Source organism: Rhinolophus sinicus, linkage group LG04 (genome assembly GCF_036562045.2).
Source record: "Rhinolophus sinicus isolate RSC01 linkage group LG04, ASM3656204v1, whole genome shotgun sequence".
NCBI classification, from domain to species: domain Eukaryota; kingdom Metazoa; phylum Chordata; class Mammalia; order Chiroptera; family Rhinolophidae; genus Rhinolophus; species Rhinolophus sinicus.
The window spans coordinates 103,112,744-103,132,537 of record NC_133754.1 but is presented as its reverse complement, the minus strand read 5'-3'; the positions used below and the strand labels follow the sequence as shown (position 1 = coordinate 103,132,537).

At 39.4% G+C, this 19,794-nt stretch overlaps 2 protein-coding genes across 3 annotated transcripts in view; one reads left to right on the top strand and one right to left on the bottom strand.

Annotated features, from left to right (window-relative positions):
• Nucleotides 1-888, top strand: part of CPAP (centrosome assembly and centriole elongation protein) — a 43,648-nt gene extending 42,760 nt beyond the window's left edge. For both annotated transcript variants that reach the window (XM_074330105.1, XM_074330106.1), the window contains exon 17: nt 534-888. In XM_074330105.1, coding sequence (XP_074186206.1) covers nt 534-726 — 193 coding nt within the window. In that variant the 3' untranslated portion in view covers nt 727-888. The remainder of the gene's footprint in view (nt 1-533) is intronic.
• A 1,588-nt stretch (nt 889-2,476) lies between these two features.
• Nucleotides 2,477-19,794, bottom strand: part of RNF17 (ring finger protein 17) — a 91,478-nt gene continuing 74,160 nt past the window's right edge. Inside the window, exons 30-36 of the mRNA XM_074331570.1 lie at nt 17,891-18,016; nt 16,703-16,759; nt 10,152-10,268; nt 8,851-9,019; nt 6,466-6,601; nt 4,476-4,665; nt 2,477-3,153 (exon numbers count right to left, since the gene is read on the bottom strand). Of these exons, the coding sequence (XP_074187671.1) occupies nt 3,055-3,153; nt 4,476-4,665; nt 6,466-6,601; nt 8,851-9,019; nt 10,152-10,268; nt 16,703-16,759; nt 17,891-18,016 (894 nt within the window). The 3' untranslated portion in view covers nt 2,477-3,054. The remainder of the gene's footprint in view (nt 3,154-4,475; nt 4,666-6,465; nt 6,602-8,850; nt 9,020-10,151; nt 10,269-16,702; nt 16,760-17,890; nt 18,017-19,794) is intronic.

The window sequence follows — 19,794 nt, the reverse complement described above, 5'->3', positions numbered from 1 at the left end:
ATCTTCACGTATTAACTTGGAAATGCTCAACCTTTTTCATCTCTGCTCCTCCCTATATTAGGAGTTCGGTGTAAACGTCCCAGACACACACCCAGGTCCTCAGCTGGGTACTATTTTGCACACTCCACAGCAGGTCTCGGGTCTCATCACGCCCCCTCCTCCAGCCTGTTGCAGACCGAGCAAGGGTTGTGTGACGAGAATAGAGGTCAAAACCGAGAGCCTCGTGTTAATACAGTGCCCAACTTTTTTAGAGGCAGAACACATGTAAAGTTAAAAAACAAAGAAACCTAAGCATTTTGTGGTGAAAGCATAAATATATTTTTAAGAAGCCTTTTATGGGGACATGTAAGTGCTAATCTGATCACTGGAACTATCAGCCTGCAGCAGAAACACATGCAGAGAAGGTACCATGCAGGGGAAAGGACCCAGGGGTGCTCTGGAAGAAATAACTGCCAGAATCAAAAGGCTACTTTTAAATAGTTTTCCTGTTGTATATTTTGTATTTTAAAAGAAATTCTATTTTAAATTTACAGAGATGGTAACAAAATCATCGAATTTCATAATGGCCAGAGAGAACTACATACCGCCGAGTTCAAAAGACGGGAGTACCCAGACGGCACAGTTAAAACTGTCTATGCAGATGGCCATCAGGAAACAAAATACACCTCTGGGCGCATAAGAGTTAAAGACAAGGATGGTAATGTTCTCATGGACACAAAAGTGTAATGCTGCCTGTGTGAGACTAATCATGAAATAACACTAGCTTGATTGTCTTGTTAAAAATGTACATTTCTTGTGGACTGTGGTTTAATTTATACTGTGTGTCTGTGTGTGTAAATGGAGAAGATTATGTTTGCAATATAAAATAAAATGTATAGCTTTTTATAATCTTTGAAATTCACGTTTCATTTTTAACTCACCTACTCTGTCTTTCTACAGTTAAACACAGAGTAAAGGAAGCATTATTAAAGCACTTTGTTATAAGCTTTAAAAATATAAGTGGGCACTTTAATTGGTTGGACATCCTTATAAAAAACAAATACAAGAAACACAGAATTGCACAGATTTTCCACCAGACATCAGCCATAGAACAAGGACTCGCACAGAAAGTTTACTCAAGGAGTAAGACAATTTCTCCAGTCAAAATACCACTAGGTTTAATTTAGTACTAAAATTAAAGCGTCTTACCTACCTCGGAAGTTCTTTAATTGTAATAGAATGGGAAGTTAATGAATGAACACAAAAAGTCTAAAAAGAGTTCATTCTATGAGTACAGAAAACTCATAGTGAGAAAGCAGTTACAATGAGGGTGACGATATAGCTGGTCAAAATTTAACACTTGACACTGGGAGGGCATAAAAATAGTTGGTGTTCACTGATGGGCCATAGGTACCTTGACGTTCTAACCTATAAGATGGTTAGCTGAGTCACCTACAGGTAAATTTATATAATTATAGGTGGGCCCAATCATTTCTTTCAATATGACAATAGTGTTGGCAAAGATTCAATTTCTAAAAAAAGCTAAATACTAATTTCAGGTGATTTAAAAACTGAATATGAAAAAAGTTTAAAACTTTACAAAGAAAATAGTTATATACATTACCTCAGGATAAGAGGTATACAAAGAACAAACCTTAAAAGGCTGGCAAATGAGGAAAGTTTCTGTTCAAAGATACCACTAAGAGAAATAAGCCACAGACTAGGAAAACGTATATATACATGATACAGGGTTAATACCCAGAATCTTACAAATCAGTACAATAATTATGAACTCAATAGAAAAATGGACTAAGGGTAGGAACAAGTAACACACAAGTGACGACTAAACCAGTGAGTACGTACTAAAATAATGAGGCACCTTCTTACACTGGTGTCACCTACTACAAACGTCTGGCCACACCATGTGTTGGCAAGGGACTCAGACTACTGGTGGTGGAGTCAATTGGGGAAACCACCTTTTGGAAAACAGTTACCAGGACCTGGCACTACTAAGTGTATATATTAGAAAACACCTCACAAGGGCTCCTGCAAAAGAATACTTATAACTGAGAAAAAATGGTAACCTAAATATCTAGCAACAGAATAAATTATGTGCAATAGATACCACAGGGAAACTAAACTAGAGCTATGCATACCAATACGGATAGTGAAAAGAAAAAAGGTAATTGTGTGACACTGCACATGTTTAAAAATATAAGCAACACATCTTGTTTATGGACGCATTCAGAGACAGTAAAATTACCGACACATAACAGTGAGAAACAACAGCTTCACTATGTTCACCTCTGGGGAAGGGGGGTACTGGAGCCTACAACTGCACTGATAATGTCATATTTCTTAAGGTGACAGATGTGCATTAGTTTTCAAATGAACTAAAATGGTTATTTTTATGGGTCTACAATACTTGACTTCAAAATTACAGTGAAACAAAGTATTTGAAAGCAAATATTTATTATTTTTCAAACAACTCCTAACAGTTCAACATGCAAGGGAAAAAAGGGGGCCAGCATTATTGCAGAACAAGTCGAGAAAAATCAGCCTGAAAGGGTCTTACATACAACAGAAAACGTGCTTCAGGCCTTCTAGATGCGAAACTGTACACACTGAAAAACAAAAAGTGTTATTTTAAATTTTTGTTTAATATTAATATTCAAATCTAGTTAGTGAAGCCTGTTACTTGATGTGAGTGGATAAAGACAGTGAGCTGGTTACCAAGTCCCCGAGTAATAGGACACCGACCCTGCAGCTGGCTCTGCGCGCCTCCGGCCCTGGCGCCGCCCTCTGCTCTCCTACCCCCCACGGCCACCTGTACTACCTATGGCCGTGAGCCAGGCCAAGCCTTCTCACACACAGGGACCGTCTGATACGGGCATTCAGTAGGTGACAAGGGCCTATGAAGAAGAAATCTAGGAGAGATGCTTGTTGAGTCTTGTCATTCCTTTGACAAGGAAAAGTCCAAAGGTGCTTTTTATGGGCAATTTAGCATTAATCTGTGCTATATTAGTCACGTGCCTTATACTGACTTGAAAGGTGACCCAAGAAGTCATACTTACATCACTCGTCTCGGTCTGCGAACCCCATTTCTATTAACGACATATGAACTGGATACTGTTCATCTTCGTATAATGTCACTATTTGTTCTGGTGCTTGAGCCTAAAATTAAGATACAGTTGTCAAGAAAACACAGTAACGTCTGGGCTGCCTTTTCCCTCCTGCCTCTGGCATTCTCCAAGTTTATAATTTCATACTCTGTACTTTCAAAAGGCATGTGAGGATTTCCTGCTAAATCCCCTTCTTTCCATCCTTCTACTTTATTTAAAATGTAACTCCTCCAGAGTTTTCCTAGATTGAGCCAGCTGAGTGTTCACACTACTATCGCTGTTAAAATTTATTTACATGCTATACACATAAAGGATACTTTATGCGGAAACTGACCAAATTTTGCATGTTCTTCACAAAAGTGAAAAAAATGTGTATCTCTACGAACACTTCTTGCCCCATCTATTTTCACGGGCTTCCTGAGAAACCTTGCACAAGCCATTTAAACCACTCTGCACACATAGGAGTATACTGCTCAGTACAGATTTTCAATACACACTTCTTAGTAACAGCATTTTTTTGTCACAGCCAAATCCATCCATTGGGAATCCCAAAATCTTGGCTTCCCCAAGTCAGGGCAGGTTGGGTGGAAACAGTGGGGAAGACTCAGGTAAACTGAAAAGTCAGTTTCTGTGTAAAGGGGTTGTTGCTACATCTCCAGCTGACTGGCGATCAGAAGGGAGATCCAGGATTCCTATATTTTATAACATTGACCAGAAGTCAGATATACAGACTGGGCAAAATTTTCCAGTTTTAAAACACTGCAGTCTATAGAACGTCGGTGCAGCCAGATTCTGCCTGTGGGCTCCCCTTTCTGACATGCCAGCCTCTAAAGAAGAAGGCGTATTTACAGTAAACTTCTGAAGTTTTGTATTTTGATGCAGGTTCTACTGTAATAAAGTCAAAATGAGTAGTTACGATACCATTGTAATTCAAGCTTTCTTACAGCTCTGACCAGAACTCCATCTGGTCTCCCCTATTGCCCTTCGAGGATGCCTGCCCCACTTCCTCACTCCTTCACTGGAAGTACTGAGTGCCTACTAAGGAGCAGCTCCAACACCACATCCTGACCTGTCCAGAAGGAAAGGGTCACTCACTCCTGCTTCTTCCCCCGCCCCTCCCCCAGGTTACCTATCCCTCTCTTACAGACTGACTTCATTCTACCTCTGTAATGAGTGGTTTACGTTTCCCTCATTGACTTATAAGTTCTTTGATTAAAGGACACTCATTTTGATCACTCTGATCTCAGTCATGACATCAGTGATTTTTCATCACTGTTAAATATACTCATAAACTAAGACATTTGAACAAGCCTTACAATTACCCCTGCATGCTCACAGCTTTGTGTGCTGCAGTGAGCACCCTGACAGACTCACCATGGTGGAAGCGTATAGCTGCTTCCCCTGCAGACAGTCGATCAGCGCCCACAGAGCTTCCATGCTCCACTCGGGGCAGTACGGTATCCTCGTCTTCCCGCAGTCTCGTAAGGGGGGTTTGAACCCCGCCAACAGAACCTTTATGGCTCGGGATGGATACTGCATAAGGTGAAGAGGAATTTGACGCAGTCTGTCAAAAAGAAATTCTTAAAATGTTCAGAATGCCACGATTAAAATTCTCTAATAGTGAAAACTATATAACATGGGAAAAGTCTATGACATTGGATTTGGCAAATGATTTCTTAGATATGACACCAAAAGTACAAGCAACAAGAGAAAAAAAATTGGGACTACATCAAATTAAAAACTGCAAAGGACACAACAGTGATGAAAAGTCAATCTATAGAATGAAAGTATACATTAAAAAATAGACATTTCTCCAAAGAAGATGAAGTGGCCAACAGGTACATGAAAAGATTCTCAGCATCACTGCTCAGCAGGGAAACGCAAAGCAAAGGCACAATGAGGTACCGCCTCACACCGCCCATTAGGATGGCCACTGTCATACAGAAAATAAGTGGTGATGAGCATATAGAGCGAAACTGGAACCCCTGGACCCTTGGTGGAAATCTAAAATGGTACAGCTGCTATGAAAAAGTGGTGGTTCTTCCAAATACTAAAAACAGAATGAGCACATGATCAAGCAATTCCACCTCTACGTATATACCCAAAGGAACTGAAAGGTACCTGTACCCCAAGATCACAGCAGCATAACCCACAATCGCCAAAAGGTGGAAACAACCCAAGTGTCCATCGATGGATGAACAGATACACAAAATGTGGTCTATCCAGACAATGGAATACCACTCAGCCTTAAAAAGGAAGGGAATTCTGACACATGCTACAACATGGATGAACCTTGAGAACGTTACGCTAACTGAAATAAGCCAGTCACAAAAAGCAAATACTTATTGGATACCTCTAATAGTCAAATTCAGAGAGATAAAAGTAGAACGGTGATTGCCAGAAGGTGGATGAGAAAGGAATGGGCATTTTGTTTAATGGCTATAGTTTCAGTTTTGCAAAATGAAAACATTTTTGGAGATTAGTTGCACAGCAATGTGAGTATGGTTAACACAACTATACATGTTAAGATGGTAAATTTTATGATGTGTATTTTACCACCATTAAAAAAAAATATTACAAACAACAACAAAAAAGGAAAAAGTGTTGGCAAGGATATGGAGAAATTGGAACCCTTGTGCACTGCTGGTGGGAATGTAGAATGGTGTAACTGCTACGGAAGTTTGGCAGGTCCCCAAAAAGTTAAACAGAATTACTCAGTGCCAGCAATTCCACTCCTAAGTATATCCCCCAAACAAGTGAAAGCAGGGACTCAAACAACTACTTGTGCCCCCATGTTCAGTGCAGCACGGTTCACAACAACCACAGATGAAAGACAACACCCCAAGGGCCCATCAACCGATGAATAAACAAAATGGGGTGTATACATACGATGGCATATTAGCATAAAAATAATGGAATTCGGATACATGCAACAAGTGGGTGAACCCAGAAAACATTATTCTAAGTAAAATAAGCCAGATGTGAAAGGACAAATATTGTATAATAGTACTTATATGAGATAGAATAAGAGCTGGGGGAAAGGGAATGGAAGATTATAGTTTAATGGGTACAGAGTTTCTATTTGGGATTTATGAAAAAGTCCTGGAAATGGAGAGTGGTGATGGGTGCACACTATTGTGAACGCACTTAATACCAATTAACTGTATACATAAAAAAGACTAAAATGGTGTTATATTTATGTATATTTTACCCAATAAAAAAAACTTAGATTGAAAAACTCCCAATATATGAACAGCTTCAAAATATTTTCTTTTAAAGGAAGAGGCAAAATCTTCCCAATAATTATTAAAACAAAAGAAATCTACGATTCCTAATTCAAGTAAGTTGATATTTTTTTTTTCACCTATTTATTGTCAGCTTTTCAGTCGATCCGTAATCAACAAACTGTACAAGGACAGCTAAAGGACTGAATTCTTTAATGGAGACAATCTTTGCTCTGTACCATAAGCCATCATCATATTCTGCAAGGCAAGGCATTTCTAGAAAGACAGAAAAAGGGAAAAGTCACACTGCCTTTTAATTTTAAATAATGAAGTACAAAGCAAATGCACTCACCACATCCCCACTGCTCAGAAGTAGACACTCAGCAGGTGGCCACATTGGCCGTGCTCCCCTCTGGACTTTGCAAACCTGGGAAAGGCATCCCCACGCCTACTGTCCCCCATGCAGCCGCTGCCCAGGACTTAGATCATCCCACAGCCCCATTTCTGTCCTTCCAAGTCTCTTCACTGAGGCCATCATCTTCTACAAAGGATAACAACACTTTCTGCTATTCCTGCTTTCAAGTTTGTCCTCCTCCAACCCATTCAATGTGATTGAAATCAATCACATTGCTCTCTTGCTGAAAACCCTTCAATGGCATCTTAAGCACCCGCAATATCAAATCCTCGGAAGTGCCACTTCCAGGATTTGCAAAATCTACTCCGAACCAGCTCCGGCCACATATCCTCCATGTGTCACCCAAACACAATTCAGCACGTCGCTGTCCCCATATCTGGTATGTTCCTGTGCCCTTCATTTTATGATCAGTTCCAGCCTTTAAGTCCGGGCTCCTAGCCATGCTTGCTGTGACCTGATGGCATCACGCACACTTGAATGGGAGCTGTTATTCTCACCCTGGACTTGGGTTACACGTCCCTTCTTTGCTACCACACTGGCTATTCCGTATTCCCACCATGGTAATAGAATAAGCATTTGCTCAGTAAAAAGTCTGCTCGTGAATGCTAGGCTTGAGTAAAATCGTGGGGAAATGAGTATAATACTACGTGTTTCCTTTCCCTTCGTACACTTTTAGATTTCAGTAACTTCTCTAATTCCACCCCTCCCTTTATCATATTCTCTTCTACAAAATTTCCATAAAGAAAAATAGCTGTGGGCAAGTGTCATTTAAATACTACATGACTCTAATGCAGAGATTTTTATTTCAAATGGTTTTTATTGGAGTTGTAAATAACTTGAGTATATAGAGGTGATCCGGAGAGCAAGAATCTCATCTATAGAACAGCCTGTACAGCAAACGACTGACCGAACCACTGCTGCCAGTCCCTTCCGACTTTACCATTACAGCCTCAGAACCATGGCTGGAGTTTCACCTCAAAATGCAACTTTAGAAACCGACCTAGTTGTCATATTATTTTAAACCCACCAAGCAACTCCTTCCATGTAAATTCCTTATTCAAATGTTCATCTTTAATGGGCACTTGCCTATGAATTGACTGGTTCATATGTACACTTAAAGAAACTTTTATTGAAGAATAAAGTACCTACAGAAAAATACACAAATAGTATGTCCAATGAGTTAACACATTACACAGACTGTGTGACTTCCCCTGAGACAAGAACACAATGAGGAAAGAACTGTTTCTTCCAGATGGTAAGTCTAGAGTTTACAAAAGGAAAAAATCCTAACGAGTTTATTCTTTCACTCATTCAACAAATATTTACGAGCACCTGCTTACGCAGTGCCCTAATTGCTGCTGACACAGCAGTACAGGTCCCCGGCCAACCAAGGAGAGGAGACGGGTGGCCGGCTGCACTACTTCACGTAGGGTAGGGTTGGGGAAGACCTGCAACGGGTTAGCTGTGCGGAGACCTGAAGTGCGCTCCAGCCTGGGGAAGGGAGCCGCCATGGCTGTCAGCCAAACATGGGTCACGACTGATGAAAAGCTCACTGAGTAAAATCAGGTCCATTAGGCTGTTTTCCTCTGCTTTAGCACATCCTCTGTTATGTACAAAACACCCCAAATATACACATCTGTCTATATCACATACACCAACCACTCTTGGCATTTGGGAATTGTCGACACCAGTAACAAGATGTACTTTGCTCACAGGAGAATCACATGTATTTAATAAAGACGGTTAAGAATAAATCATAAAAAAAAGAGCAGGATTTGACTTAGCCTGACACCATCGGAATTCCCCTGCCTGCTGTCTAAAATTATCAGGTTAGGTGGCTTGTAATTAAAGTTATTGTCATTTAGGTCTGAATAACAACTCTCACAATTTGAGCCAGTGGCAAAACCTCAAGGTGAGAAAAATCATATTAGGCAATTTCCAATGAGCCCGGACTTCTGGAAAGGTGAAGTGCCCCGAGGCAGTCACTTCCCTTCTGTTAGTTCCCAGAGAAAAGGGAAGGGCCTGCCAGGGTCTCAGGGACTCCGAGACCAAGCACCTACACCAGAGGTAACCCAATCGCATCAGCCCATCCAAACCGAATCGCAGGTACCTGTTCTAAAGTCCGTCAGGGGTGGGAAGGTCTTCACATTCGTACTGAACCTCCGCAGGGCTTCGTTGAGGCTCTCGGACTCAGACTCCCAGCTGACTCCACTGTCATCTGTGTCACTATGCTGGTTACACAGGTTACTATTTTCTACAGAATCGAGGCAAATATACACCTACGTGGGGGGAAGGGAAGGAGAAAACTTTCAAATTCTGTAATTTTTAGTATCAACTGATACAGAACAATCGTTGCAGTACACAGCCTCCAACAATGGCCCCAACGAGCCCTTGTAGCGCTCCTCTCCCACGTCACACCAGAGTTGATCTTTGTGGCCAAAAAGACACAACAAAGTGAGGCTCGTGCCTGCAGCGGTGGTGGTGCTCTGCCACTGACTACTCTCTCAGGGGCCCATGGAGAGGCCCACAGGACAAGGGACAGCCTCCCAGGCAGCACCGAGTCAGTCTTTCCGGAAGCGGACCCTGCAGTGCCCCCTCCCCACCCGAACATCTTGATTGTGACCTTAGGAGGGACCCTGAGCCAGTACTTAATAAGCAGCTCCTGGATTCCTGACCCTCAGTGGCTAAATTGGGGGTAACTTGTTAGGCACACAAAAATCATTGTAAAGACCCAAAACAGTGGTACAACTACTATGCCCTCTGATGAAATTACAGAGCAGATTCTGCCCTTTCCTGTGAAAGAATGGTTTACTGTATAAAATGGCTGAAGGAACTCTTGGGCTACTTAATTTCTCATGTCTTTATTTCTTGTTAGCCAAGGACTTTTTCTTTAGCGTACTTCATTATTTATTGAGTGCCTGCTATATATCAGGCAGCATTCTAGGTTCTGAGGACATATTGGTTACCAAAACAGACAAAAATCCCTGTCTTCATGGAGTGACATTTTAGTGGGGAAAAGCACACAAACATCCTAAGAAAGTGGCAGTGTGTGTAAGGTGATCAGTGGCGTGGAAAAATACAGAGCAGGGTCAAGAGCATCCAGCGTGCACTTAGGACAGGGGAATGACGTGTTGAAAATGTCATAGGCGGAACTAGGTCCAGTTTAAAAATCTAAATATTTGATATAAACATAACTAAAGCAACAAATTGCTGGGAAAACTAGCAAGTGCTTAAGAAATACTTGCCTTATAGTATAAACAAATATCTGAACAGGGGATTGTAGGGCAGACAAACCAGAGGTCACTAATTTTCAATTACTTAAAATCAGTAAGATGGAAATATGAAGTCAGTCCTAGGGTTTAGGACCAAGATTGCTTGTTATGTTTCTAACCAATCATGTAAATCACACACCTCATTAGGTGACACCACGTGCTTAACTTGAACAGCATAGAGTTCTTCTGGGGGAGGCAGAGATGAAGACAAATATGGTGGCAAAATGGGGGTCTCTGTTTCAGACAAAAGCAATTCCTAAAACACCACAAATAGATTCAAATTTCAGAATGGTTATTGCAGAAATCGAGTTACATTATACAAATTCATTACAGTGCAATTTACTCTCAATTAGCAGAAAGCAAGCTTTCTTGGACACTGAACACCGCTGGGTAGTTTTACTGCAGGACCAAAATGTGATGAGTAAACAAAAGATCTTTAGAATTCTTGTCACCCCAATTAAAAATAAAAAAGACTGTGTGTAAAAAAGCCCCACATGAATGTTTATTTATGTGTACATATTTACACATTTTACACAAAGTTCTGGAAAAAATGGTCAACAAATAGTTAACGTAATGCCACTGCCTAGTGGGACTGGGCGTTTGGACTTTTTTCCTTTTCACATTTCTGTAGTATTTAGTTTTAGAATAAGTACATATTTTATAATAAAACCTAAAATGATACATGAAATCCCAAAAGATTTAAGTTAAAATAATCAAAAAACGATGCTCTCTCCTAAGCTCTATAAAAGCATAAGGATTAATCAAAAGTTACATGATTCTCAGAAGGATCATGGCAGTTAGCAGTTATTAAAAGCACATATATACAAGTGTCGGTGGTATTCTTTTTGAAAGTTTTAAAAAATTCTTGAATATAGTAATTAGCATAAGAAGTGAAATCATCACATTCAAATTATAGATTAATTTATTACTACTTAACATCTAAAAACTGGTGACAAAACAAAACAACTGAACCACTCAGTAGAATTCAGAAAAACTGACTGCCCCACTGCTGAATTTGTAATTTGTTACAAAGAACCAGACAACAAGCACGTGATATTATTATAATCATAGGAAATACTACTTATAAATGATAAAATGTTTACTTATTAAAATTATTTCTCTACCAAAAAGCACAAGTGACAAAAGGGAAAACAGATAAATTGGACTATTACAACTCAATGAAAATGCAACCTAGCTAAAAATGGACAGAGCATTTTTTCATTCTTTTTTTTATTTTTATTTTCTATGTTTTCCAGTTTTACTGAAATATTTGATAGATAACACTGCATTAGTCCCAGGTAATTTGATATATATACATACTGTGAAATAATCACTATAATAAGTTTAATTAATATCAATTGCTTCACATTTAGAAAAACTGTTTTTCTTCTGATGAAACATTTAAGATTTATTCCCTTAGCAACTTTCAAATATACAATACAGAATTGTTAACTATAGTTACCATATTGTACATTACATCTCCAAGACTTAATTATCTTACAACTTTAAGTTTGCACCTTTGATCACCTTCCCCAATTTCCCCCACCTCCAACCTCCCCACTTCTGGCCACCACCAATCTGTTCTCTCTCTATGAGTTCAGTTTCTTTAGTTTCCACGTGTGAGATTGTACAGTATTTGTCTTTTTCTGTCTGACAGCATGCCTTCAAGGTACAACCATATTGTCGTCACAAATAGTAGGATTTCCTTTTTTATGGCTGAATGATACTGCAGTGTGTGAGTGTGTGAGTGTGAGTGTGTGTGTGTGTGTGTGTGTGTGTGTGTACAATTTCTTTATCCATTCAGCTGTTGATGGACACTTAGGTTGTCTCCATATCTTGCCTGTTGCAAACAAAGCTGCAATGAACATGGGGATGCAGGTATCTTTTCAATACAGTGCTTTTTTCCTTTGGATATATGTCCAGAAGGATCACATTACAGGATCACATGGTAGTTGTATCTTTAATTTTCTGAGGAACCCCCACACTGTTCTCCATACTGGCTGCACCAATTTGCAGTCCCACCAACAGCGCACAAGGGTTCCCTTTTCTCCACATCCTTGCCAACACTTACCTCTTGCCTTTTTGATGACAGCCATTCTGACACGTCAGAAGATATTTCATGGTGGTTTTGATTTGCATTTCCCTGATGATTACTGATGTTGAGCACCTTTTCACGTACCTATTGGCCATCTGTATGTTCTTATTTTAAAAAATGTCTATGCAGTTCCTCTACCCATTTTTGTTATTGAGTTTTTTTGCTATTAAATTATATGAGTTCTTTATGTATTTTGAATATTAGCTCCTTATCAGATATATGATTTGCGAATATTTTCTCCCATTCAGTAGGCTGCCTTTCATTTTGTTGATGGTTTCCTTTGCTGTGCAGAAGCTTTTTAGGTTGATGTAGTCCCACTTGTTTATTTGTTTTTGTTGCCTTTGCTTTTGGTGTCAAACCCTAAGTAGAGGATTTGAACAGCGATTTCGCCAAAGAAAATATACAAACTGCCAAAGAACACATGAAAAGACTCTCACTATTGATACATCCCCCCCCCCAGGAAAAGGACGAGAAAAAATAAATATATGGGATTACATCATACGAAGAAGTTTTTTCATAGCAAAGGAAACCATCAATAAAACAAAAAGGCCACCTACTGAATGGGAGAAGATATTTGCCAAATGATACATTTGATTAAGGGGTTAATATCCAAAATTTATTAAAAAACTCAACTCAACACCAAAAAAACAAACAACCCAATTAAAAAATGGGCAGAGGATATAAAGAGACACTTTTCCAAAGAGGACACACAGATGGCCAACAGACATGAAAAATGCTCAACCTAAATAATCATTAGAGAAATGCAAATAAAAACCACAATGAGATACCACCTCACTCTGGTCAGAATGGCTATTATCAATTAATCAACAAACAAGTGCTGGTGAGGATGTGGAGAAAAGGGAATCCTGGTGCACTGTTGGTGGGATTGCAGATTGGTGCAGCCACCATGGAAAGCAGTATGGAGGTTTCTCAAAAACTGGAAATGGAACTATCTTATGACCCAGCAATTCCACTTACCTTATTTTCCCCAAAATAAGACCAGGTCTTATATTAATTTCTGCTCTAAAAGATGCATTAGGGTTTATTTTCAGGGGATGTTTAATTTTTTTCATGTACAACAACCTACATTTATTCAAATAGTCATGTCATCTTCTTCTGGAATATCATCCTCTCTCTCCAAACCCCGAATTCCAGCTTGAATTTCTTGCGACTCCATTTCCTGTAGAACCATTGGCCCCAATCTCTCATGTCCAGCGATAGAGCTCTCCTTAAATGAGCACTTCTTGTCCATGTAGCCTGCTCGTAGCGCACTGGCAACACAGCTGTCAGTGATTTTATCCCATGAAGTCTTCACCCAAGTCACCACCTCTTGCAGGCTAGGCTTCACAAAGTTTCCACACTGATTTCTCTCCATTCTATTTTCAATGTAGTCACTGATTTCCATGCTCAAATGTCCTTGAATAACTTGTTTATTGCCGTATCAAGAGTCTGGAGACAGGCAGTCATTCCTGCAGGAATCATTATTTGATCTGCTCTTCTCTCTGCAAGGAAGTTCTTCATGTCTTTAGCGCGGTGAGTGCTGGCTGAATCCCAGACTAGCAGACCTCTTTGACCACCTCGCAAAACAAGTGGTAGCATTAAATGGATCCATTTCCTTTTAACTGCTTAAGGCTTTTTCAGTTTCAAAAACGTAAATGCCTGAAACGAGTTCAACCTTATCTTTCTTGCCCTTAGTGATGATTAGAGGTGGAGCTTTCTTTCCATCCAGAGGAAATGCCAAAATACAGGCAACACGTGCACTTTCGTAACCAGTGGAGGGAATGTAGATTGACAAGGCACCCCTCTGATCAACTGTCATTTGAGATCCTTGGCCCATAAACACTGCAGTTTCATCCATAGCAGTCATGTTGGAGAGTTGGTATTTAGAAAAGTCGATGCCACCAACAAAGGACTTGAATGCAAGTGCACGTTTAATAACTTCAGTATCTTCCAGCTTGGACAGTGTTGTTGATCTTCTTAGAGATAGTTCATATCGCTGAAGGAAGCCATCCAGCCAGTGTTGTGATGCTTTGAATTCTTCCGGGGGTATTTCTAACTGTGGGGCCATTGCAAGGGCAAATGCTTGAATACCAGCCCGGCGCACAACCAAAGCCTTTGCTCTCCTGTCAGCAATCCATTCACAGATGATGTCTTCCAGCTCAGGAAATAATGGTTGCCGACCTCTTCCACATTTGTGCTTCATAGCATTTCCCACGTCCACCTGTTGACTGAGGTTATTGTACCCTGCTCGCCATTTTCCGACCACTCGGAGATCCAACTTCTTCTCTTTGCAGAAAGCTGTAAGATTCTTGCTCTGGGAGTCCTCCACGATTCTTTTCTTGTACTCGATGGAATAGCTCCTTCTTTTTGCATTCATCTTGTCTGCAGGTCAAAATATTCCCTTTAAAACTACCATTAAATCAAGTGTTAACTGAAGACTTACGAGACAGGAGTGGCAGCAAAAATGATGCCAGTTAAGAATGATGGTCCACACAAAAGCGACGAAAAATTGCAGGCACCAAAATTCAGAAAATGTTTCTTTATTTCACAAGAGTGCATTAACTATGTCCATTACAACACACAACGTATTGAATTATGAAGATTTCTATTAGACACAACCACATCCGATCGTTATCAAGTGCACACATTATTCGTGTGTTGTGTCTGTACTCCAGTTGGTTATTCTGCAATACGTCTCGAGTTCATCTGTTTACACAGGCGTTTACCTCTCACCCAAAGGCACCCGCTTGGCTATTTACAAATACTTAATTATAATTTATATTATCACTTATTTTAAGTATTAATGTCAATAATATTATTTATTTCTATTTAACTATGTATTAATATTATTTTACAATTCAATACATCCATCGTGTGTTGCAACGGACGTACTAAATGCATCCATCTGGCTGACAATCTTAACTGGGGTTGATTTGGGGAGTAGGGCTTATATTACCAGCATCCTGAAAAATCATGCCAGGGCTAATTATCCAGTTAGGTCTTAATTTCGGGGAAATACAGTAGGTATCTTTATGGCAGTGCTATTCACAAAAGCTGAGACGTGGAAATAACCAAAATGCCCATCGGTAGGTGACTGGATAAAGAAATTGTGGTACATTTATACAATGGAGTATTACTCGCCCATAAATAAGAATGAAATCTTACCATTTGCAACTATATGGATGGATCTAGAGAATATTATGCTAAGCGAAATAAGTCAGACGGAGAAAGATACATACCATAGGATCTCACTTATGTGTGGAATCTAAAGAAAAGAATAAATGAACATACTAATCAGAAACAGCCTCAGAGATACAGAGAAAAACTGAGGGTTGCTAAATGGGAGGGTAGTGGGGATGAGGGAGAAGGTGAGGGGATTGGAAAGCACAAACTGGTAACTACAAGATGGCCACGGGGATATGAAAGACAGCTTGGGGAATATAATCAATAATGTTGTAAAGATTTTGTAGCATGTCAGATGTAGGGTGTCTTACTAGGAAGACCACTTCATGGATGGTGTAGATGCCTGACCACTGCACTGTACACCTGAGGCTAAAGCTGAATAACAATGAATGTCAACTATAATTTAATATATATATGGTCACAGGATGTGGAGTACAGCATAGGGAAAGTCAATGGAATTGTAATAGATATATGTGATGTCAGAGGGGTAGCAGATTGGGGGAAAGGGGGTTATCACTTTGTGAGGGGTGTAAATGTCTAACTATTAGATTGTTTTGTAATAGTCACTGAAACTAAAAAGACACTCACGATCATCAGTCACCAGGTAAATGCGAATCAAAACTACAATGAGATACCACACTTTACACCTAACCTAGCATGGCTAGGAAAAAAGTCAGGTAACAAGTGTTGGTATGGATATGGAAAAAATGGAATCCTTATACAATGCTAGTACAGAAGTAAAATGGCGAGGCCCCTTTGAAAAACAGTCTTCCTTACTATGGTAACAGAGTCAACATATGACTCAGTAATTCTACTCCTATGTCCATACCCAGCAGAAGTGAAAACAGATGTCTACTAAAAAAAGTGAACATGAACGTTCACAGTAGCTTTACTCACAACCGCAAAAAGGTAGAAATAACCCAAGTGTCCATCAACAGCTGAACAGACAAACAAAATGTGGTCTATTCATACACTGAAATATCAATAGAAAGGACACATACTACATTGTGAATGAACATTCAAAACATTATGCTGAGTAAAAGAGGCCATTTACAAAAGGTGGTGTATTGTATGAGTCCACTTACATGAAATGTCCTGAACGGACAAGTCCACAGACATAGGAGGTTAGTGGTCTCTAGGAAACTGGGGCAGGGAGAAGTGGAAGTGAGTGCTGTTGGTAGGAGGTTTCTTGTGGGCTGATGCAATGTGGAATTAGTCATGATGATTGCACAACAGTGTGAATATACTGACAAACACTGAATTGTATTCTTTAAAAGTTAAATTTTATGGTATGTAAATTATATCTCAATAAAGCTGTTATAAAAGAAAACGCTTCCTTCAGGATTTTGTATCAGATCTTTTGCACTGATGAAGTGTCCAAAAGTTTCCAAAATACTTGAATTGAAACTTACCTCAAACCTTATTTCCCACCTTTCCTCCTCATACTTGTTACTGTATTCTGTTGGTTTCTGAAATACAGTATTCTCAATGAACAAAACCATTGTTAACTATATTGATATTGTCTTAAGGTACTTTCATACTTCATCTCCACAAAAACTGGGTGTGTATCCTTATTGGCATTCACTTAGTTATTTCAGGTTAACTATGGGAAAATCTAATGTCCGGAGTAATCTTAATATCTTAATACTGCGACAGTAAAAATCCTAAAAATTATGTTAAACATACGTCAATTGTAATTAGTTTAATAGAAGAGAGTGGGAGCTCTCACCTCCCCTTTTAAATGTTAACACTGAGAAGCACAACTGGAAGAGAGACTAGTAATCTTTATAAAACCTGTTTAATAGACAGAACACCTTTTACACAAGCACACGGGTACAAATGCATGCACACACACCCGTCTCCTTAAAAGAAAAAGCTGGCAGTGAGGATGACATGTACAAAGTAATATGAGTTTCTATCTGAGATAAGAAAGTAGCTTTCTATATTAAACTGAACACCCAATGTTTGGTTTTGGACTATCACTAAAATGAATATTCAAAAACATAACAAGTGAACTGTAAGTAATGCAAATATCTCGCCATATAAAATGTTATTATTTACGATGCATACCCTCTTTCTAGAACGTACTTATGGCAGCTTGCAATGTAAAACCATATATATAAAAGGGTAATTATCTTTTTTTAAATATTAAAACCAGAAGCATCAGGCAACTGGACTGGGCTATTTATTGAAGTTAAGCTTAAAAACTGGCGTTGAGTTTCTTGTAAGAAGGCAAAATAAGGGAAACGTTGTAATATCAAATAAAAGCAAAACACATTTTATCTGGGGAGAGAGTCCTTTTCTGGCAGTGAATTCTGTTAAGATTTTATTCCTTACATCTCTATATTCAAACAACACTGGATAACAAGGGCTTCTCATTAGGTCTGAAGGTACAGAAACAACTGAATCTTAATGCAATTAAAGTCTTTTTAGAACACATATAAGTATTGCTTTTCAATACAGAATTTACAATTTCTTTAGACTCTTAACATATCAGACATGTAGAAGCATACTGAAGACTTGAGATGTAAGACAAAATAGGACATTTTAAGCAGCATTTTTCTGTAATTTAGATTTTTATAGAAAAAGAGTTCACTTACTTCTTTCAATATCTCCTCAGAATGTTCAAAAGTACAGTATTTATGGTGTGCCATAAAATAGGAAAGTGACATTCCATCAAAATAGAGATGAACAGATAATTTCCCCCATGGATTTTCAGGTAATTTCTATTTAAGTTCAATAAAGGAGATTATTAGTATAAAAATAAAGTCTGTTTGAAGATTAAAATTTTGTAGTCCGCAAAAATGAAAACAGATTTTCTGAAAATAATAGTATTACCAGTTTCATCAATGACTCTTTCATAATATTTTCTTCCTGATATTTTGGCAGGTTATGAGGCACTAATACTGTTACTTTGGTTTATGTAAAATATATTTACATGTCAATAAGATAGAGTCTTATACTTATTTACTTATTAGAAAATAACTTGCTGCACATAATTTACTATACCTCACCTTTAGATGATACTAATAATGTATCTATTTAGAAGTAGAAAGAACAGGTATGTTTAGGGGTAAAACAATGAAGTTTAGTTGAAATGTCAAAAATGGCAGGAATCAGAAGAGATTAATGATGACGGCCCAGAAGGAGTCAGGACACGGTTTGGCCCTAGTCTCTGCCCATGATTCGGTACTGGGCGTACACACTGGCCAGCTGGTCGTTTCTCATCAGCTTCTCTTGTATCCCCTTCGCCCAAACTCTGGTCTCTACTGAGTTATTGTAACTGTGTTCCAGCAGACCTCCCTGTTTCTACCTTTTTCTACTATCCAGTTTTTGTCAGTGCAGAGTGAAAATACTAGAACAGAAGGTCAGATCATGTCACTCTTTTGCTCACATGCTCAAATGGCCCCCCAGGACAGCTGACAGCAGCAGCTCTCACAGGTCCCCTCCCAGGTCCAACTCTGTCTTGCTCCTGGCTGTTCCTTGACTGCTCCGGGCACGCTCCTGCCTCAGCCTTCTGCACTGCTCTCTTGGTATCTGCATGGTTTGTCCTGTGATCATTTTAAAGTCTTGACCTAACTCACCTTTGCAGTGATGTCTTCTCTGACATTGCATTTAAAATGTTACCTCCTCGCCTGCCCCACCTCTCCCTATCATTCTTCCTACTTTATTTTTCTGCCTAGCACTTACCACTATCTAATATACCTTATATTTTATGTTGTTAATTTTGTTTCCCACCACTAAAATGGAAGCTCCACAATGGCAGGAATTTTTGAGTATTCAGTTCACTGCTGTACCTCCAGGCCTAGGGCAGCCCAGCAGGTACGAACACTTGCTCAGTATCTGTTATCAGTACATGAGGTCACACGAGCAGATCTGGGGAAGGTCCGGCTCAGCAGTAAGGGCTGCAAGCCACACAGGTTCTTATTTCTGAGACACTGAGCAGCCTCTGGTACAACAGGTCCTCCTTTAGTTATAACCTCAATAAGATGCCTAGGAACTTAATTAACTCTTGCTTGGTTTTGTTACACATCGTTTCGCTTCAAGTCAAAGAACCTATCTGTACTACAAATTGTTCTCCTGTGATAAGCTAAGCAGCAAAGAAAGCTACCTTGATTAACTAAAGCATTTTAATGTCTACCTTACCTGTGACCTCCTACAGGGGTGTGAGTAACGAAAGGGAACTCTGGGTACTTACACCAGCAACATTAAAGCTTCTCTACTTTCTTATTTAAGTGCATCTCTGGCTCTTTTTAAGTCTTTGTCACCCTACCATCACACCTTTCATATAGAAATCCTTTCCTTACAGTTTTTGTGTCTTTCTACTCAAAGCACAGCTGCAGCTTGATCTTCTTACCTCACTGCTCAGAAACCTCCAGTGGGGCCCCACCGAATGACCTCTACTTCTCTAAATCCTATTCACCACTTCTTCTCACAAAACCTCTCAAGTTCTAGCCAAACAGTTGTACTATTTCCTAAACACGTGCCATGCCCATTTCCACCT